Below are 23201 nucleotides of genomic sequence, written 5' to 3' on the forward strand. Positions count from 1 at the left end.
CAGTAAAACTACACAACTCATATATTCCTAATACAGACATTAAAAGGTCTCTCTACAGCCTAGGCAAAATATACGGCTGCTATGGCAAAAGGAAAGGATTTTTGTCACTTTCTAGTTTGCAATAAAAACATTAATTTGAGAAAACAAGTCACCATACCATACCTCCAATTACTATTCTATATTCCTCAACTTTTTCTTCCCTTTATACACATCCACTGTAAATATGCACAAAACAGAGACAGATATGCTCACATTTAGAGCTCCAGATGGGAACTGCTTTCTGCTGTTCTAGTTGTACATTATGGCATCAGAACCAATTAAATTCATTTACTCTCCTGATACATTTGGAAAACAAAATAGTTAATTTTGTAAGAGCTGCAAAAAGAGCAGAATTAATGAAATCTGACTGGTGGCTGCAGACAGCAATCATCCATCCTCTCTGTCATAAAATGTGTTTTGCAAAGTGTTATTTATGTGTACCTCATCCTTCAGTACAAGCCTGTTACTCCATGTTTACATGTTATTTAATCATGTGGTATTTTATGAAAATACTAATCAGTCAAGACAAGTGCATTTATGGGTAGTCAAAATATGACTGAATTAATTCATATTAATGACTAAACAATATATTACCTTTCTATGTTTACCATGCTGGGCAGAAGCCTGCCATTAAGTCATGGATACTGTCCTAAGAATAAAATGGAAAGAATTCCAGCAGGTTTAATCAACTTTTGATCAAACTGCTGCTTTTTTGGACAAACATTCACTCAACTTAGCTAGGCAAAATAACTGAAGAAATAGCTGCAGAAATTGTATGGGTGAAGATTTTGTTACACTCTGTCTGATTCAGCACCACTGAATTCAATAAACCCTGCTATGATCTTCTCAGCAAGTATCAGTGCAGCCCACAAATTTCTGGAAATTGCATTTTTATGGCTATTCCTAGCCTTCAGCACAATTCCACATGACACAACACAGATGTGACAGCTCCTGCTGCAGCCCCAAAGCACCCAGACTCATGAAGTATCCACAAAAACAAAGGAAACCATGCTAAACCTCAATGACAGAATTAAAGAGCTCAGCAGCACAAAGCAGGACTTGGGCAGCAGCACTCAGAAGCCCAAACAAAGCTGTCCCAGTCAGTAAGGAATGCTCCATTTGCTGTGCTACAGCAGTTTGCTCCTGGAGGGATGTGTGCCAGGTGAGACAGTGGAGATGTGACACAGGTGCACTCAAAAGAGAAAAAGAGCCCCATTTATGAAGTTGCTGTTTGGCAGGAAGCTTCTCACTGACTGCAGGATTGAGGAAAAGTGCTAAAGGTTAGAGCAGGTGAGAAACAGCTCCTGGGATCTGTTCCTGGCTCTGCTATTGCCTTGACAGCTTCTCTTTTAATGCATATATCAGCTTGTGTGCTGTAAAGAAGGGATTCCTTCCTGAAAGGGCTCCTGAGAAAAGCTGCTAAATAGCACCACTGGAAGTGCCTCTCAGACTTCAACTCAAGTGATACAGACTTGGGGTAAAAAAACTGAAAAGAGAACTGCAGCTTTTGCAGTTTCCAAAAAAAGCTCAGTGTCTGTACTGGGGATCTGCTCAGCCTCTCATAAATTGTGTGAATAGCAGCTCCTGGGATCGAGTGTCACAGTGCTTGGCAAGTCCATCAGCTGCTCAATTTAAAGTCTGCACATGACAGAGGAGGTGTCCTACTAGTAAAGGTGTCCAGTAGTTCCTGGGTGATGGCAATTCAGACAGCAAGTAAAAGGCAGGAAATGAAGAACAAAAGATCCATTTTCACCTAGAAAGGGAATGCTACAAATAAGCTGCACTAAGATCTCTCTTATTTACTATACTCTGTACCCAAAAAGGACAAGAGAGTTGAAAATGTTATGTGTGAAACTACAGCTGGGTAGTGAAGGCTAGGGGAGAGTGTGAGAGGAGGTTAGATACTATGGACAGAACTTAAGTTTAATTCTAAATAATCTACAGCTTTGTATTAAACTTATCTTTTTTCAAATGCTGCTGTTTGATAATAACAGAGACACTTTTTGGACAGGCAGAAGTGGCCTCTGCTGGGAACAATTTTTGACATTGTTGATTTTATTCACTGAACATAAGCACGAGGGGCAGCTGCTTGAGTTTCCAAGCTGATATGTTGTACTAACCAATTCTTCACAGAAAAGAGATTGACAGCCTGATACACAGGCACTCTAAGTGGCTCTGTCAACGAGCAATTATTATCCCTGATGCTGTCAGCTTCAGCAGTCTCCCCCAAAACTCTTATCAAGTAATCATGGAAACTAAGCTCCAGCTTGCTTGCCATGATTATTGACAGAGCACTAAATCTCAGCTTTCTGAATTCTTGCCAAGAACACCAACCAATGAGTAGAGCATCTCTCATTTTCCTCATGCTCAGAACTGGTGTTTTACCTCTTTCTTCCATTATTTCATTCAGCTGAAACCCTAAGTCAGGAACACAAAGTGAAGAACAGGAAATCTACTGTTCTGTTCAACAGTCTCATCTGAAAGCAGTTTGAAATATTTTCTGAACTTGTTAGTGCTTAACATTCAAAAAACAGACAAAGGGAAACAGCAGAACACATTCTAGGTAAAAAATTACAATTTTGTGTGTTTGAAAATATTTTACATAAACAATAAAAACCTCCCACATAGCAAAAATAGAATATGAAATTGATAAAGAAATTCCTGGGTAGTTTATTCCTGAAACAAGCACCTATAGTGCTTCTGGATCATAAATCAACCTGCAGCCACAATTCTGCAAGAAAGAAAAATTTAAGGATGAGGATTTATCAGATAAGCTTTAGGGCCCCAGATTTCTTTTCAGTGGTGGCACCATAGTTAAGTAAATTAAATCTTCAAGTTCTGTTCTTTGCTACTTGGCAAGAACACAGTGGATTCTTTCCAATATATTACTTCATCCATGTTAAAATCCAGGTGCAGGGCTTGTGCTCCAACATCACCATCCAGCACTTTATTAACTCCCTCCATTATTGCCATGTTCCCCCTTGTCCTGTCAATTACTAGTGATGCATTCTTGTTCTAACATTACCTTGGCTCAGCAGCAAGTGAAAAATGAGAGTGTGAAAAAAACTGTCTGAAAACATGCAGAGAACACTGAGTTAAATGATTACACTTTGAGGAAAGGCAGTGTTACTCATAAATACTGCTGAAACACTGTGCTCAAAATCTGGGCACTTCAAGTTTGCCACTGAAACTGTACCTTCACAAATATGTATTTCTGTGTACTGGCAGTAACCATTTGCACTTCTGTGAAAAGACTGCTGATGTGAATTCTACTCTGAAAAAATTTAGTTGTGATTTTTTTGTGACAGGACTTTAGGAGTCAATAGTTTAACACAACTTTCCCTTTCCACTGAAGTGTCATCAAGAGTTGCCAGCCAGCTGTTCTAATGTGATTGGACTTCTGAGAGGATAGACTACCAGATTAGTACCAGACACCTACATGGGGCTGGGGTGGAGGTCAGGTGTGCAGTGTTGTGTGTCCAAGAGATTAATGTGTGCTAACATTACCAATTTTGCTTGTTTCAACTACCAAAGTGTTAGTTCAGTTATCCAGTCACAAGCAGCATGAAAATACCAGTGTGAGAGAAACCTCCACGCTCAGAGGAATACAATCTGTAACCACAGACAATACCAGCACAACTGTCCCTCAAATAGCAAGAAGACAATTTTTGAAGCACTATATTAACATGACACTGGAGTACAATTAATAAAGGTCAACTCATCTGAATCTCATAAAAACTTCTTCATTGGCCTGCATAACTGCAAGTGTAGTCTAAGCCCTTCAGCAATCTCCATTCTCTCTTTGCCAGTACAGAACGCAAGGTTATTCATTGGGGCTGAGTACCTGAAGGAGAAGGCTGTCCTTTTACTACGCCATTTTTAGTCTTTTCTTCAGAATTCATTACTTCTTTGTAGATGAGTTCTGGAAAAGAGAATTGGGACAGTTAGTGACAGAGGCCAGTGCCTGTGATCAGCAACAGAATAAATACCACATAATCTTCCTAAGTCTGCCCTGCCTTGTCTCCCCAAGTCTGACAGCTCTACTCACATAAGACCTCTCTCTTCCATTCCCCTCCTCTCATCTCCTTTTGGAGCTGAATGGAGTCAAATGGGCTTCAGCCAGAGCAGGGGAACTGTTTAATGCTGCACTGTCTAGAAGAGAAGCAGCACTGTGGCTAAAATTCTGATGCATTGCCCTGCTGAACATTATTCTGTTCTCCTTGGGTTTCAGTGAAGCACTGGAATCCACACCTCCTGTGTTAACATTAACCTATGTAGACAATGATAGCCCTCAGAACATTTTCCATATTTCTTGCTATGTTTTTGCCATTTTGCCACTAAAATACTCCTTCCCATGTAATTCTAAACAGCAATTACCTTTCCATTCCTCGATTGTATGTTCCCTTTCATCCAGCTGTTTATCATATATCTGAGGAGGAGGCTGCAGGAAAGAAACACAGCTGTTTAGTCAATTGTCTGTTATAGTGTAAATAATCAGGACTAATTACTTAATTCAAGATAATTTCTCCTCTCTCTGCAATCCATCCTGTACATGCAAAAACATCTGAAACACATTTGAATATTAAGGGGATTAACACTCCTGGAAGTTAACTCTTTTTGTAGAAGAAATCAACATACTTCTCTGTCTTCCTTTTCAATGCAGTTGAAATAAAACCCAGATCAACAATGTCATTGTGCTTGTACTGAGCCCAGGAATTCCACACCCAAATTATTTGTATCAGCAGAGAGGTACTGTCAGTATACCAAACAAATAGCAGTCTTAATTAATTAGTAGTAACATTAATATATTAATTTTTAATTTGCTCTTTGGATTTGCTGCTATACAGAATTTCCAAAGTAACCCTAATTTTTAACTGAGTCTCTATGCCACAGTCTCTAATCCATATTCCAAATTACCAAAATTTCCAGTATATGATTTTTTAACTAACTTTACTAACTAACTTTTGTTTTTGGTTTTTTTTAAATTATGTTTCTTTTAGCTGATGGAAATGTCAGAGAACTGGAAGACCTTGGAATTCACTGAGACAACGGCATCTAGAATTTCAGGGAGCCTGAACACCTGCTTTCATTGGGCAACTAAGCCATATGTTCATTGCATCTCCTGATGTTGGCTGCAAAACACAGCAGCCAAGGAAGGCAGAAGACTCTGCCCTCCTTCCTTCTACCCAGAAACTCCAGCATCTGAGGTAAGAGCACCTAATGAAGATGGAAACAAGATCCACAACACTTTTCTTGCTCAGATGTATTTCCTCTGACTTCCATCTTGGGCACTTGCTGTTGTGTCCCCTTCAAAACATCCTCCTACTAAATGCATATTTCCCAAGCTGTTTTCTTGAATCACTGATAATTTAGTAATTTTCTCTCAGGACTCTAACTCCATCAGTCCATTAAGCCATTTGCATGCTACAAATACTACTGAAAAAGTAATTGCTCAGTGACATGATATGGACCAGGAAAATTATATGATAGCTGAACTGGACAAATCCACTGAAAACAAGGGCAGTTTCCCCAGAGTGACATTTATATTAGGGCTGAAGATAAGGGGATTAGGTGAAGTAATGGATTGCTGAGTCTCATATCTGAGAAGGAAACACATCACGAATTAAAGTGAGTGCCAGGCCTCAGCACGGTTACCTGAGGTTTTGTAATATCAGCAAGGTAAGACACAGCCCCAGACCAGTGCAGCTCTTCTCTTGTTACCATAACCACCCTCCTCATTCCTTTCCAGGGAGCCCTGACGCCACCAAGATTGGCACAACCTCTGTGGGGATTCTGTGCTCCTGCTGGGTGTTGTCAGAGAGCTGGATGCTACAAGAGTACAGGTGATCCTCACCACTGACCAGTGGGCTGTGATAGGTAAGCTCCACTCCTCCCTCTGAGCCTGCTGGGCTCCTGCTCAGCCCCTCAACCAGCCCTGGAGCATGCCAAGAAAATTGAGGGGGGTAGGGATTTACAGGAGCAGCAGGGGAGGTGTTTGGCTGAGCTGAACCACAGTGACAGAATCACCTCCTCTCTGCCAGGTGCAAAGGGAACAGGCAAACCAAGTTGGACCAGAATACCCTGAAAGCAGCTTTCTAAAAGCTTCAGGGAGAAGCCTACAAAAAGCATAGGTGGGGTTAAAATTGCTTCTACCAAGTGTAAACACTCTTTTTACACCTTCCATAGAAAAAATTGTATTTCTCCCCCAGGACAGAAATAAGAGGATAGATTCCCTCACTACTTTAATTCCCAAACACAAATTGCAGGATCAAAAGGAACAAGTGATCAGATGCACCTGCCCTCAATTCACATAACCAAAGAATCTTCGGCTTATTTCTCTTCTAATTTAATTCAGCTACATCTTCAGCTGGGGTAATTGGCTAATAAGCACCAAGAAAATCAGCAGTAATCATTGCCTAGATTAATACACTCTGGAAACAAAGGCATTTTCCAGGGAGAGAGCCCAGAATAACCTCACTCATTACCCAGCTCCTATTTTTCTGTAGAATCAAACAAGGGAGAGCAACCAAGCTGTCCCTCACACACTGCAGGATGCCAGAAGCTGCACCTGCACAGCATTCTACTGCTCTGCCAGGGCTGACATTGCAGACTATTTACTTGTGAGCTAGCAGAACCACAGCTATGAGACATGGCTCTCAGCAGGCATGAGGGAGCCAAGGGTAACAAATACTCAGCAAGAAAACAGCATGACTAAATCCCTGCTCTGCAGAGGCTGGGTCTGTAACCACTCTAAAGCCTGTGCAGAGCACAGTCAAATGGAGCTCTGCTGAGAGCCCAGGCCAGTGCTTCACACTGGGAGAAGTGAAGCTTTCCCATCAAAATTCCCTGAATCCTCCCTTTTCATTGAGTCGAAGTACAGAGATGAGCTGTGAATACCAAAACTATATTGAGAACTCATTTTCCCACAATTCTCATTAATTCATAGGAGAACCACAAAGCTTAGCACACTGTTACCAATAGTTTGTAATCTTTTCCATGCTGACCACCCCTTTTCTGCTAACTTGTTTGTTTTGTGGCTTTTTTAAAAACCAATTTCTAAATTTAGCGGGAGGAGGTTTTTAAAGATAATAAAATTAGAGGTTTTTAACAATAAAAAAGTATTGTCTCAGCAATACCAATCAGAGCAGCTGCCATACCTACATTCTCCTGGGCATCTGATTTTAGTCTTGGTCCAAAGCTTTGCCTAAAACTGATTTTGCTACTTAAATCTTAGATAATCATTAACTTTCCATGTAGATGCAGCTGCAGTGCCATAGACATTCTTATAAATCCTTCATACTGCACATGCCAACTGAGAGTTACACAGTTTACTTTTTATAGGTGTTTAAAAAAAGACTGGATGTGGCACTCAGTGCCATGGCTTGGTTGATAAGGTGGTGTTAGGTCATAGGTTGGACTTGATGATCTCCAAAGTCCTTTCCAACCTAGCTGATTCTGCAATTCTTTAAGTCTCAGAAAAAGTGCCAAGTTCAAGTAGCATCAAATCAAGGCAGAGTGTGGATCAATCCTATGGGTGGCAGCATCCAGCTTCAGTTTAAGGCAGCCATTTTCTCCCCAAAAGAGATTAATTTGCAAGCAGCTGCATTGGCAACAATAACAAAGAATAGAATCTATTTTTGTATATGGAAGCAAAGAATGAATAATATTTTTCTTATAGGTACTAAAACACCCCCCTGTTGTTTCAATGGGTCTTGGCTCTTGCCTTTTACAAATTAATTTTCGTAATATTTTTCAATAAATATAACATTCATTGGACATAATAAAAATTTAAAAAAAAAAAACCCCAACAGAAAATATCAACATGGGTCTCCTTCTGAAAAAAAAAAAAAAAAAAAGGCAAACCAAACAAACAAATAAGCAAAACCAATCATAAAACAAGCCAAAAAGCAAAATACACAAAAGACAAGGGAGGTTTATGTTGTCAGATAAACACCAGGAGACTACTGGATTTGTTAAATACCATTCTAATATCCAGAGAGGGGAGGTTTTTCATTACAGGAAAATACAAAACATATGTTGAAACCAAAGTATTCTCACTTTCCCAAAGCCACATAGATTGGTTTGTGTGCCACTGCTAGAAAGCAAAGGGAAGGGGCTGGAGCTCAGACTCCAGCAAATCCTGCCATCTCTGTCCCTGCCTCTGCAGAGCTAGTGCCAGCACAGTGGAGACCTTGGGATGAGCTGTTTTTAGAGAGCTTGACAGAGCAAGGCCTGAGTCTGCATCTCTTCCCAGAATTGCAGGGTCTGGGGCAGCAGTTGAGGAGCAGCACAATGAGGCAGCAATGGAATTAGCAAGATAATGCAGATAAAAGAGGTCTGGAGGATGCAAAAATTAATGGTGTGAGGTTAAACATTTCGTTAAATAGCTTAGATCCTTATAGCAAATGAATACAAAAATTACTTGGTGTTTTGCTACAACCTAAATTGTGTTACTGATACCATTCATATATTCATTTTTGCAGTGCAAGCCCAAGTACACCAGCGTGCTTGTCACCAGAGGTCTGGCATCTCCTTATTTACAAACGGCTTGGGATTTCACCCTGTACTGCCAAAGGGCTCCACAGTGGGCTACAGATGACCTCAGCTATGGATATGGAAGAAGAGAGGACTCTGGGCCCATTTGTTCCTTGGAGTTTGTGCAGAGCTTTTGGAAAACTCCACACGTTATGTGCATCAAGGAAATTGTAGACTGAGCTGTTTCTGAACAGCTGGACCATAAGGATGGCATGCAGCAGGAGTCAAGATTACTGGGCTACACACAGATGACTGAACAGCTTGAAGATAAAACAAGCAAGCTGAAAAAAGATTAAGTTTGGATCAAAAAAGAAAAAGGAGAAAAGAAATGCCTTTCTTCTCTAACCACTCCTCCTCACTGCCATTAACAAAGATTTTTGCAGAAGCTGTGTTCAGCTTCCATAATCAATCAGCAATGAACAGATAGATGCTGTTGACTAGAGGAAATGTCTGTGCTTGTGCACAAAGCAGAGCTGCACACTTCTTTTGTGAGACAACAGATGCACACCATCCATCTCTGAGCAGAAAACCAAGCCCTGTAACTGGGTGCTAAAGAATGTGGCAGCTCATTGAAGTCTTTCTATACAACATCTACACATACAGAGCTGAGCAAGAGAAAAGAACAGCAGAAATGATGCACAACCTGCCAGCCCTGCTTATGTCATGTAGTGAAGGTGACACTTTGAAGTGTGTTCACCAAGGTCACAGAGCTCTCCAAAGTGCTTCTCCATCATAATGGATGCTTCGCACTCAGAGGTAAAATAAGAGGTGGGTGATTTTTTTTTTTAATTGTGACAAACTAGTTTTAAAAAATTGTATTTAACAGCTGGTCATAGATAGTTTATATAGAGCTAAGACAATACAGCAGCAGTTTCTGTCCTGGACCTCAGACTGAGAACCATAAATAAAGTTGTTTTCATTAGCAACACTGGAAACAGCATCACATTAATAGAAGGTAACACACAGATTGGCATGCACAGAAAAATGAATGATAATTCACAACTCAGCCCCCTGTGGATGGTTCTAGAAGCAGAAATATTCCAGTGAAATATAAATCCTGTGAAAATAAAACCAGGAATGAAAGCTGTATGAGTTACAGTGAATAAAACCCTACAAAATCTATCACTGCTGTAAAATACTGTCAAACATAGAGGAATGCTTGAAAGGAATATTTTTAACATCTGATGTTTCTGTTTCTTAGAAATCTCTCTTCTAATGGATGGCACAGATCAGACAACAAAAAATAACTGCAGGTACAGGAAAGTTCAAGACAAATTTTGAAACCAGTTAACAGAAGCATCACATAGTAATCTACAGCAAATTTTGCAACTGAATTTGTTCCCATGAAATGGAACAAGTTTTCCCAAGTAGGAATCAATATGACATCACACATACATTCAAAAGGTTCCAAAATGGAATCCAATACAACATGAATGGTGTCTTTGAATATGTCAATAAGAAAATGAAGAACTTTACTGTGCTAAAGCAATGTGTAGGAATCCATTTTGTTCACAATTTGATCATTTTGGGATAAAACCCAGTGACCTGCAAGTAGGCATAAACATTAGGGTAGATATGAAAAATTAAATACCAGATTTGGGATTTATTCACAAATCATCTCAGTGAAAGATGAGAATGTATAGCAGCTTCAAAACAACAAAAAAAACCAACCAAACAAACAAACAAAAAGCAGCTGGGTAATTGAAAACAGTCTCAAGCACAGCATTTTCAGACAGGAAAATGGAGAAGCTAATATGTCATCAGGGAGATACTGAGATTATCTACAATAAACAGGAGAGTCTGCATGTAGAGGCAAGAGATATTGGAAACCTCTTCTTTCCAGAAAACAGAGCAATTGGAGGGAGAATAGGTATTGTGTGTGTCATTTATTCATATCATAGTCCAAATGCTGTTATATAGGTAAATATCCTCACATCAAAGTAATAAACATAATATTTGTTTAAAAGTGGATCTGAGACAGTTGCTGAAAAAAAGAGACTTCCAGGAGAGTCTTGAACTAAAGAATAAAACAGAGAAGTAAGTTCTATAAATTCCTATCCTGATTTTACAGTAGATTTCCTGCATTGTATTAGTAAATAATACTTTTGCCCTGTGAACTCTTGTTTCCCTACATTTAAATTAGGTGTGAAGATTGATAACAGATTTTAACATCTGGGAATTCCACAGAACCCAAGCTGTACATGTTCTCCTGTTCATGTTTTGCATATTCTCCTATTTTTTAGAAACAGGTTTTAGTTGTCATTGGCTGAATACAGAAATCATCTTAACAGTAATGCTATTGAAAATTATTTCAGAAAAAAGGTGTATGCTCTGGAGAAACTAACCCTGTGACTTTTTAATCAGAGATACTGTGGCAAGCTGCGTGTGCTTAAAAGAACCTGGCAAACTACCTATGTTAGACCTAAGAATTCCCTGTAAATCCAAAATCCACAGGTAAGCTCCAAACCTGTGCAAGGCCTGTTTCTAGCTGTGACTATGAGGCTGTTTCAGAGCTGTTGAGGGCTTTGGCTGTGTTTGTTTCATGAAGAAATTCTGTGGGAGGGCCCCAGCACTGTTTGAGTAACCTCCGGTGGCTGGTGAATGGCAAGTCCCACATCTAATAACGGCTCATCTTCCTCTCTGGGTCAGAGAATCAAATCAGAGCATTTAGGACGACCCAGAAGAGTTTAATGCTGTGACACATTGTGGGAGAAAAGGTATTGCATTCCCAGCACTTCCCATTTGTGCACAGTGTTTGCCCATTAGAACAAGACATAATAGTTCTATTGCCCCCACACAGTCTCTGAAAGACCATAAACTTATAATAGACTTATAAAAAGGGACTGAAACTGTCTCACTAGTCTGCTTTTTCACTGGGTAGGGCTGTTTTATCTGTTCCACTCACATTTATAATGCTGTAAATCTGAGCAGACACAGAGGGTTGTTACCTCCAGGTTAAACTTTGACACCAAATTCTCTGTTTATTCCCTGAGCTGGCTTCAGTGCTCTGCATTGTCTACTCCAGCACATGCTGACATTTAATGATGCTGCAACAGCTCACTTCAAAATTCCTGTCACATTAAATGCTTCCTGTTGCCCCATCCCCAGTACTATACTGGCTGAAAATGTCACCTTGTTTAATAATCCTAATCTCTGTTATCCCTACTGTACAGGATTACTGATAGTGGGAGGAATTCTGTCTCATATCACAATATGGGAAGAGAAGTTAAAAAAAATCCCAAAACATCTCACTACCAAACCTTTAGCTACAGGATGAAAAACTTCTGTGTAAAAGTGCTTATCAAGTATTACCAAAAAAAAGGAGTGCTGTGAACATGGGCAGATGCCACACACTGCAGGCTTCTAAATCCCAGTGGGGAAACCAGGAAAAATAGTGGGAAGTTAAGCATTATGCAATGACTAAGCACAACTCTGTCACTAATTTTCCCATTGCTTTCTTGTCAGGTTCCCTGGCTGCACATTTGCAGGACACTCTGTGAAAAAGCAGGGTTGCCTCATAGAGTCTCGTCATGCTGCAAATTCAACATTAACAAGCCACATTTTTAGGCTTTGAAATGTCATTCAGGTACTACTTTCTTTGTTCAGTTGTATCCTATTATAACTTCTGTGGTTTAATTCAATATAGTCAAATTTACTGAGTCAGATTATTAAGTGAATAAGCAAAAGTATCTACCTCTCAAACAGCTAATTTGTTGGATGTTTCTAGATGTCTTTTAAGTCTCACCCCTGCTATAAATTTGGCAAGATCTAACAAAAATACATGAGATGAATCATTTCCCCATTGCCCATGGCTTTAGGAAATATTTACTGAATTTGATCCTAACTCTTGTACAACTGTAACAGGGCAGATATCTCAGTGGAGTACTTGCTGGAGAACACCCTTCCGAGCAAGAACAGAAAACCATCAATATTCCACATTTTTTTCCCCTCCAGAAAATAATTAGTAAATTACTTACAGCTAACCACTGAAGGTGTGTCAGCATGAACAGATGGATATTTATAATTTAATAAACTGTTCATTATGAAAAGAAAGTCTTCCAATTTGACTTAACCTCTGAAAATGAGAGTGGTAAAATGAAGCCCTATAAAGTACTCCTAAATAACATCCTCTGAAAAAATCTCATGTGCTGGAAATTTGATGGGGGTTTGAACATTCAATTTACTTTAGAAGTTTACTGCACTTTCAAGAACACAGCCTGAATTGGAGCATATCACCAAACAGCAGTGATTTAATTTTGCTAGGTCTTCATTTCCTATGGTGGCCAAATCAGATTTCTGGACCTGTTTTCATACATTTCATACAGGGTATTACAGAGCACCTCTCTGAATTTATACCTATATCCATTATACCATACCTTTTATACCATGCCACTGAAGTGCTGACAGATTGCACTTATCCCTGTTAACAGCAGCCTCACCAAGGCTTACAGAAAGGTGTGCAGAGCACGAGAGGATTATAAGAAAAAATCCTTTTCTGTTTGCATGCAGTGTACGTGATACTGTACATTGAACCATAGCCCAGGAAAACACCTGAGCCCCTCCTTCATTTTATGGAAAAATTTATGTCCTGCTCGGATTTTTCTGATTTCTGACTTCAGGATTTTTTTTCCAGAATCCCAACTATTTTTTTGCTTAATTCTCCTCCTCTCTACATATATCCTTGAACACAGACATAAAAAGTGATGTTTGCTGTCTTCCACAGGGAAAGGTTTGGAAAGAAAGATAGTATCTTTTGCCAGATTGAGTTCTATATCTAAAAAGGTGAGCTAGTGGATTCAAAATCCTTTCTAGAAGAGAGCAAAAAATGGCTTCATATGCTTGAAGTGGTTTTGTTCCTCCCATCTATTATCAGTTCATGCAATAAAGAGAGAGATGCTGTCCCTACAGATCTCATTTCACATCACTCCCCAGACCACCGCAGTCCCGGCATTGTTGTTTCCAGCATGCTCATTGTTGCGCTGCTGTAAAGCAGCAGGAATCCCTGAATCCCAGTTGTGCTGGGCATGCTGAGGGAGCAGTGCTGCCTCACTTACCGCCTCCACCTCTGCTGGGTCGTACCAGACGTTAATGTATGGATGCTGTAAGGCTTCATCTACTGATATCCTCTTGGCCGGGTCAATGACCAGCATCTTTGATAAGAGGTCCCTGGCTTGGCTGGCTGGAACAAGGGAAGCAGAGAAACACAGAGTTAGTACAAAACAACCCCTGCCTCCAGAGGAGCCTTAGTAGGGGTAGGAAAAGAGCAGTGGCACAACCCTTTGAGAGATTGGTTGTGTATGTACCTCTGCTCCCCTGCCTCCTCATAGCAAGAGCTCTTCAGCAATCATTTTAGGTCTGATTCATTAGAAAAGTGCCAAAATCAGGGCTGACACCATAAGTTCCCTAGCAAGCTTTAGTGATGTTTTACATATGTGCAGATTCCACACAGAGGGATTAATAATACCCTAAAGAAAACATGCTTGATGTGTCTGTGACTATTAGCAGGGTCAGAGTACAAAAGTTCACATAAAGTCTAAAATCATGGCATTACTAAATCAAAGCCTGAAACTTACAGGCACTCTTAGACTGGCTCAGAAAATCATCCACAGTTCTCTGGATGTTTTAAAGTTTCTCATCTAACCTGCTGTGAGGCATTAAACATTGTAATGAGGCATAGAGATTAGGTTAATCTTAAGGCATCCCCTTGGAAGCAATAATTTCAAATCTGTAGCCTTGGGGTATGGAAGTGTTTGGAACTCCTTGAGTCTTGTTTATCCTGCATAATGAAATTTAAATCAGTGGGGCACATCATCCTGCACTACATATACATATATATATATATTTATATATATACACACACACAAACATTGAATTTTACATTGCAGCATTGATTTATTTTACCTGATTAAATATTCCATTGTGCCCATGAGGCAAACAATGCCTGATCAGGCAAAAAATGCCTGTTTGCCTGTGGCAAACAAAGCCACAAACTCCGCTTTATATTACCCAAATGGATTTTTCCCAGTTGGAGTTTGTAAAAAATATAATACCATCTTAACCCACACAAAAAAATTCTAACAACACATATTTATGTTATTATTGTTATTATTAACTATGTAGTGTTCTAAGCCCTTGGACGCTCAAAATTATTTGCTGTGTAAGTGAAAAAGACAATGAAAGGAAAAAAGTTGCAAAGAGCAGTAAGTGCAAAGATATTAGTAGGTATCTCATCATACATGGGTGAGTATCTAATTAAACCATTAATATTACATTATATTTAGGCAGGGCATGGGATGATACAGTGCTGCACAAGTAGGGGTTCCTGAATGCACTGTTTCTTGCTGCGTGGCTATATCTTCAAAACTGGCATTCAGGATGCTCAAATGTATGTGCTTTCTGTACCCAAAAGATAACAGCACTGTTTGACAGTCATTTTTATACATTAGCTGCAAATGTAGGAAAATTCCATTTTTCAGTTGTGTTGTGGTTGGAGTATAAAATTCTGTGTATCCAAAAGCATCTGCCCAGACCTCTCCCCTTACTCCCAGAGCCAGGACAGCAGCTGGGCTATGAAGCAGTTTTTAAGTGGAAGAAAACTCTGGGTCGTGTAATGACATGCAAATTGCAAGCAATTGGAAACCATTAAATGCCAGTGTGAGAGTGGGTCCAAGGACTGGAGGGGTGCAGAGCCAGTGCACAGCACAGGTCTGCAAGGGCTCCAGGGATGCCTACTAAACACACAATAATCACTCTTTCCCATAGGAGGTTAATGCCCCATTCAAGTGAAAAAAATACTTCAACATATGATTAAAATCATGGCAATTTTTCTTCTAGGGATAACTAGTCACACTGTATTTAAGTTAGTTTTCTACTTCACATATCTTAAGTGACCCACAGGATTTTTCAAAAGAAGAAATCCACTCCAGTGGATACTAAACCTCGGCTACTTCATTTTGGCTGATGTTGATAATGTATTTGTATTTTCTAGCAAATGTAGAGCTATGAGGCAGGCATTTGGCTGAACTGGTATTTTTCACTTAAAAAAACCAGTGCAAGTACTGAGATCTCCCAATGGAAGTTCGATTGCTCCGTTGAGTTAAAAGTTCAAGAATAAGAGTAAAGGAGCACCTCAATTCCTTGAGGCACAGGATCATCACATGGAACACCACGGGAATATTATCAATGCATCAGTGATTATGCTCCCTTGGCAGCCCAAGCACCAGGATCTCCAAAAACCATTTCCAAATCCTGCCTCTCAGCTGAACAAAACCATGCAGTCACTGGTCTGCAACTAACTCCATTAAATGGAGCGCAACTAGAGACAGGAAAAATTGGAAAAGCCTTCATTCCACTGCAGCTGTTGCGCGTGAACCACATCCCTTTGTCAGACATACCTTTGAGTTTGTTGTGTTCTGAGTCTGCTGGGAAGAGAGAGTCTGGAAAAAGTTTGGGGAACGTGAGGCCAGCGTACTTGGGTCTGTTCTCGACGTAGTTCCGTACTGTTGGCTGCAGCTTCTTCATGAATTCTGGACACGGTGTTCCCAGCTGCTCAATAACTTTATTCCACTGATCAATATCTGAACAGCAGTAGTTAAGGGAAACAAAATGCAAACCCCCACACAGCCTCCTGACATTTCTGCTTGTGTTCTCTGAGAGTCCTCAGAGGTATTTAACTCCCTTCATAATATCTTTACAGTCAATATCTTTCCTTCTCACTATTCCTCCAGGTCCAACAGCCTGCAAAGGGAAAAACTCTCACACACAATTTCTTTGCATCTACACTTTTTACCATTTTTTTTTTTAAACTTGATATCCAGTGACTTGCACTCCCTTTTTTTACATGCAGATAATTGTCACCACTTCAGCTTGGAAGAACAACATGTGCACCTGCCTCCCTATTCAGACTGTGGAGAGGGAGACCCAGCTGGCTTAAAGAAGTTCTGCACAGGACAAAAATCTTCCTCCACTCGCCTGCTTTGCACTTTACTCTCTCCAATAACTTCACTGATGCTAATTTTTCCAATACCAGCCAACCAAACACAATTTGTTTGATTTTGCAAGAATGCACTGGGACTCATTTCCTATTGACAAATGATGCACAGGTGTAGGCAGATGTTTCTCTTTAACTGAGAAAGTGATTGCTAATCTGATACTGGATAATGGGAAACAGGCTCTAATGCCTAAAAAGAAAGTGTCTTACAGGCATTTCCTACTGAGCTTTTTATTTGTTGAGGTGTTGATATTTTAGTTTTCTTGTGCTAACATTTAGGCACCTGATGGGTGTTATGTAGCTCTTTTAGCCACAATCAGAACAAGACTGACTGTGCCAACAAAAAAGCAAATTATCAGTAGCATCTCTACATCACATTAATTCACAGAGCTAAGAACCTGATGCCTACCTGGGGAAAAACAAGGAGGGTTACATGCAGCCATGGTACACTGATGCTGAGAAATATGATGAAGAGAGTTTTGCTGAGAACACACTGGAAAGAAAAGGCTTTTAAAAGACAAACATTCAAAGCATTTCAGCACAGAGATTTCTGTTTTTTAAAGTATTCTTTTAAGTTATTTTCATCAGTATCATAAGTGTGGAGGAGTTTTCCAAATATTAAGACAGATAACAGAAAAAATATAGTCAAGCAAAAGCAGTTCTTGGTTGCAGTAGCATTTTCAGATTTTAAAAAATATTTTATTTTAGAGAAATGAAAACAGTATTTTCACATATCTTGGAAAGTAAAGACAGACTAAATTTGGACTTACCTGAACTATCTTATTGAACAAAATAAAAAGTGAATAATTCATTTAAAAATTGCAGGTTTAATAATCAAAAGTGCTTAAAGGAATGAAAATAACTTAAACATATGCTTTAAGAATTCTAAAACAGTGTTTTAAATTTTTTTATTGTCACCTGAAAAAGGTTGGTAGAAATAGAAGCAGCCTGGAAAGATTTTTCTAAACACCTCTTATTTTTTAAACTAACTTTTTATATAGAAAAGCCCCTCCCACACACACCCCCTATGTGGGTTCTATGTAGCTTATTTTGTGTTGTCCATGAAAAATATCTTTTTCTCAACAGAAAACTGAACAATTGCAACAACAGTAAAGTTATCTAAGACTACAGCTGCTCAAAGAGTAGCCTGAATATTTCATTAGAAAATAAAGTGGTTTGACATTTTAAACTTATGTTCAAGTCAAGACCCCTCAGTGACTGCTAGCTGAACTGCTTCAGAAGCAGCTCTCTGAGGAACCTGAGAATACAGAGGGTGCAAATGCTTTGCAGAGAATAACAGAGTACAGAAATGAAGAGGCTGTTAGTTGTGCCAAGAGAAGCTAAATGGGTGAGAGTGCCAAGCTCTAAAATCATCACTGGAAGCATTACCTGTGCTTGTTAAGTGAAGTGTTTGATGAACTGGGAGGGCCAAACACAGAACTTGCTTCAAAGAAGGTCACCCCTGTACAGAGCAGGTGAACCATCTCCCAGGCATTTGGTGAAGGCCAAAGGAAAACTGATCTTTGGGATCACAGAATTATGTGGGACTTGGACACACTGAGAGGGAAGATGGAGTAAGATACCCTAGACATGAGCAATAAGGGAAAAGGGGTGCAAGAAGTTCCCAGAGTAGGGCCTACATGATGGGAACCACCATCAGTGGTGATGGAGAAGGGAGAAGGAAAACCCACAGACAACGGATCAGCTCCCACTGCACACATTTCTTCTAAGCTGACAGAAAGGCTCTCACTAAGACACAACACACAAGCAGACTACCACCCACGACTGGGACATGTTGAGATGGAGTCATCCCTGCAAAAGCCAGAGCCAAAGGGAACAGAACAGGCAGAGCCACCATGTCCTGCTCCTTGACTGGACCTGATTTGCAGGATAGCACTGGACCTTTTGCAGCCCTGCTCTAACCAAGAGCCAAAAGGTCAGGCTTTATGTCACATCAACCTCAGGGACTGGTTTTGAGTAATGAATGATCTGAATGGGTAATTGTGCTTCTTTGCTGTATTTTTTCTGACTTATGTTATTCGTATACTGCCAAAACCCTTAAATAAAATACATTCATTTTCTCCTTACATACATTTACATGTACACACACACACAAACTGACATGATGGAGCACTCAGGACTGTTTTTGTCCTGACAATAGCAATAACAAAACCATGTTAAGTGAAAGCAGCTAGATAATGTTTTAGCCAGCTGGACACACACATTTTCTCTCTAGCAATGGTGCTCCCCTTACCTAGACCTTAAAACCACTGGATTATAATCTGCTGGTCCGGCTCCTTTTCACTGCAATGTTTTATGCAGTCACAGCGTGTGATGCATCTGTGGTACACTTGGTGATGAGAAGTTATACTTATCATGGTATGAGATTATAGAAGAGTCTTGGAAAAAATCTGAGGTCTACACATCAAAGCAAAGGAACAGCTTTCTCTAGCTGCCAGCCAGCATTAGCTTCAGGAATTCTGCATGAAAACAAATGTTACTACAGGACAGTCCTAATGTGAATCAAAATCTACTGGAGGTGACATGAATTGATTAGAGATTGTAACTATTGATATTATTGAAAAAATGGTACTGAAAGTTAGTGAGCATATAACTCTGACAGAAGTTTTCCAGAAAAAAAGAAAAGAAAAGAAAAGAAAAGAAAAGAAAAGAAAAGAAAAGAAAAGAAAAGAAAAGAAAAGAAAAGAAAAGAAAAGAAAAGAAAAGAAAAGAAAAGAAAAGAAAAGAAAAGAATCCCTTAAAGAAAAAAAGAGGACCCTGTTTTTCCCCTTGAAATTAAGCAAATGTTAGACAGACTGACAATTGGAAAGAATTCCAACCCAAAGCTCTGAAAAAGGATGGAATTTCTGCTTAAAAGCTATTTGAATCAGTTCAGCTGTTGATTGCCCTGAGCAGGATCAAGAAAACGTGTAAACCATTCATAGCAGCATCTGTATGGTTTAAGACAGAAGAAGGGATCTAACCTGGATTTATTAGCTTGCCTCTGGCACTAACAATAAGGCATTTAGTAGCATTAACATGGCCACACAGGGTTACAGCAAAGATTTCAGAAAATAGATCTAAAATGAGTATCTTCTGAAGGAAGGTTTATCACTGAGGCCTCAGCTTGCCTCAAGCTCACCCACCACCTTTTCTCTTTTCAGCTTCATACTCTCCCAAGGATTGTTCTCCTTTGCTTTCTAAATATTTGGTTATTTATTTGGAAAACAACACAAAGCTGAACTGCAGATTAAGTGACATATTTTTCTAAAGCAAAGGCATAAAAATTTAATGGGAAAATAATATTGTGAATTAACAATAAAGCATTTATTTTGAAAAAAACCAGACTTCACTGTAAAGTCATCTATTTAGAGGCACAGGCTGAAAGTGTACCAGTATTTATTTTTTCTGTGTGCATTGATGCAATATAGTTCAAAAGCATGGATTAAAAAACAGTGTTTTGTTCATTCAGTTGTAAACCTCAGTAAAATAAAATTCCTGAAAATTTCCATACAACTATAAGGAAATTCAGTTTGGCTATAAGAGAAAATTTACAATAATTCTCTGTCTCAATCAGAAAATATTAAAAGCATTTCTACAGTGTACAAAATGTAGCTTGTAATTAAAAAAAAACCAAAAACAATTTAGACAACAAATTCTTGTCTCCCTATCTAGCCTCAAGGTCACAATTTTTCTTTTTCCCTCCCATGATGTGTCTGTAAATCACACTCTTTTTTGGAGCAAAAAATTGTATTTTGTTAAGTTCAACAGCAAGGTTTGCAGGAGTCACCGTTTGCCTTAGGATGTTTCAGTTGTACTGCAATACAAATAACTTAATCTCTCATGTTTGTTCATCTGAAAGAGAAGCCTTTTTCTGAAATGCTCCTGGAGCAGTATCAATGGAGTGTGATGTGGGAAACAGGAGTGGTTGTGCCAGAAGGGCTGTTTGTGAGAGAGCTGCTGGCATTGTGCTGGACAGTGCTGGTGCTGTGGGAATCATGCTGCCCTGCCCGGCACCCTGGGCTGCTCCTGCTCCACCTGCCCAGCAGCACCTCTGAACCAGCTTTGCTGTGCAGGAGCAGGATCTGCTCTTTCTGGGTAAATGTGCTGCTTCTGGACATCATTAAAATGGGGACGTGACAAATCTTGCTTTTCTTAAGGTAGGCACAACATAAAAAAAACCAGACACAGGGTGTTTTGTTTGTAACAGGCAGACAGGGGAAGATCATCTCTTTTCAATCTCAAAATCTTGAGGGAACCACCTTGCTGATTGTTTTCTCCTTAAATCTGCATATTCCACCAACAAAAACTAACTGCTCCACTTTAGGCATTTTTTTAATGTTCATAACTTGTCAAATTTAGAATAATTACTATTAAAAGCTCTGTAGTTCCCTACCCAACACCAAAATTGTGGCAACAACTGCAAAGATGATAGGCCAATTTTTTTTTAATTTTTAATTGGACACTTCTTTTTAAAATAAATGTGCTAAAAAAGACACTAGCCAGCTTCACTGTGGGAGACATCAGTGTCACATTCATATTTTTTCCACAGTCCCACAATTTAGACATTGATGCCAACGCAGTTTACAAAAAAAAAAACCCGCACAAAAGGAATTGAAAATGCTACCATCTGACAAGACAGTAACTATAAAGTATTTTCTGTTCCAAGGTGAACACTTTGAGAAGAATGTGGCATTTGTGAAAATTAGACTGCAACAGAAAATACTGTGCACTGTTGAGAATAATAATTGCTATTTATATGGGATAACAGGATGTGGTGATAACAAAAACCAAGATGTAGCACAAATAAATTACTTTAGAAGATTACCATTGATAATTCAGGAGTTAGGAGATAGCAGTGTTCATTGTGCAGATGCCATCATTAACATTTTGGATGCTCATTTGTTGCTCCTTAACTATAATTTTCAAATATTATTTTTTGGCTGGTATTTCATTCCGTTGCTGCTCATCTGTGCTTACACAGCAGCAAGTGAATCATAAAATCATTGTTGGAAGGGACCTTAGAGATCATCTCATTCCAAGTCCCCTGCCATGGGTAGGGACAGCTTTCACCAGGCCAGGTTGCTCAAAGCCCAAAGCCCATCCAAGCTGGCTTTAAGCACTTCCAGGGATGGGCATGCACAGCTGTTACACCACAAACAGGTTACAGGTGTTTATAAAAGCCACCTAGGAGTTGGCATTGGAAGTAGGATCTTAGTGATAGAGCACAATCCTAAAATGTTTCTCTTTTTACTGTCAGTGAACTTGGTATTATCTTGCTTCTGAATCTCAGGTGTACCTCGGACAACTTGGATAAGAAACCAAGAATAGACTCCTCAAGCCCATAACATAGAAAACAGGCTCCTGGAAACTGTGGGGTTGCTCCTCTTCCAGAATCAGGAGAAAACAGAACCATTCTGTGTTTTCATTTGTGTAATTATTCAAAAGTTCCTTTTGCCCTTTACCAGTGAGTTTTTACAACAATTAACAATTACTCAATTGCTCAGTGTTTAAGGAAAGACAAATTTTGGCCTTGGAGCTCAAGAATATTCAACAACATACACCATTCTATATATTCATGTATCTGTCAGTCTATATCTACCTATGAGCTGAGCCACCTCTAGCAACCCTCAGCTCACTAATACTTTATGAATCTTTTTCATCAGTTCTATCTCTACATTTTCTCCAACTTCCAACAGTGAAAGCTGTACACATCACTCAAAGGATGGAAAGTCAGCAAAGAGAAAAGGCTGAATAAAGAGAGAAATAAAAAAATCTTCATGAGAAAATATAATAAATATGCAATAGAGCACTTGTCCAAATGTATTATCTGAGCTGCGTTATTGGATAGGAGCAAGTGTTCTCATTTTCTTTGTATTTACATACAGATGGCAGGTTTTCCAAGATAAAATGATAAGCTGTTAGCACACTGCCAAAGTTCAAACAATTTGTGTTTGGTACAAACACTTCTAAAAGAGTTACATTGCTGTATTGAAAATAATTAATAGGCAATGAATAATCTTTCATCCATTTAATAGTGCTGGGCGTGGAATTTTGCAGCCTGGGCACTCATTTTTTGGTGGTTTATCCACAAATAGCACTGTTTCCATGGAACCACTGCTCATTCAGCATTATTGCTCACACAATAAAAATTTGCTCACAGAAAAACCACACCAAAAAATTACTTTTCAAATAGAGTATAATTCTCATCTCGGATTTAAAGCAGAATTAGTTTATTGTGCAAATTCACAAAGCTGCTTTTCCTAAGGAGTTTATGATTTCTAACTGCCACTGATACCCTGAAAATCACAAAATGCTGTTTCTCTTACTGTTGTAACTTTTAAATCTGTACTGTTTTCAACAGGTAAGACCACAGTAGACTTCTGTGCAAAATTTCTGCAGGCTCTATGCCATTTTCTATCAGTTCAGATTTCCTGACAAAGAAAAGGTACAAAAAATTAGTTCTTGGAAGGTTTGCTGGAACAGTTTCCAATAACCTGTTCTCTTATGTTTTCAGAACAGTCTCTGCCTCTTCTGCATAAAGCAAAGAAAGCTTTAGGGCAGTTATTGAGATCTTTGATGCCTGAGAAAATAATTTTGCCACTAATCCTAGAAAGTACAAACCTATCTTTTTAAA

At 39.2% G+C, this 23201-nt stretch overlaps 1 protein-coding gene across 5 annotated transcripts in view; it reads right to left on the bottom strand.

The window, feature by feature from the left end:
- The window catches only part of MAPK10 (mitogen-activated protein kinase 10), a 146664-nt gene that overhangs the window by 8499 nt on the left and 114964 nt on the right, over positions 1-23201 (bottom strand). For all 5 annotated transcript variants that reach the window (XM_059469783.1, XM_059469781.1, XM_059469782.1 and 2 more), the window contains exons 10-13: positions 15969-16151; positions 13629-13753; positions 4417-4480; positions 3884-3961 (exon numbers count right to left, since the gene is read on the bottom strand). In XM_059469783.1, coding sequence (XP_059325766.1) covers positions 3884-3961; positions 4417-4480; positions 13629-13753; positions 15969-16151 — 450 coding nt within the window. The remainder of the gene's footprint in view (positions 1-3883; positions 3962-4416; positions 4481-13628; positions 13754-15968; positions 16152-23201) is intronic.

Source organism: Ammospiza nelsoni, chromosome 4 (assembly GCF_027579445.1).
Source record: "Ammospiza nelsoni isolate bAmmNel1 chromosome 4, bAmmNel1.pri, whole genome shotgun sequence".
NCBI lineage: Eukaryota > Metazoa > Chordata > Aves > Passeriformes > Passerellidae > Ammospiza > Ammospiza nelsoni.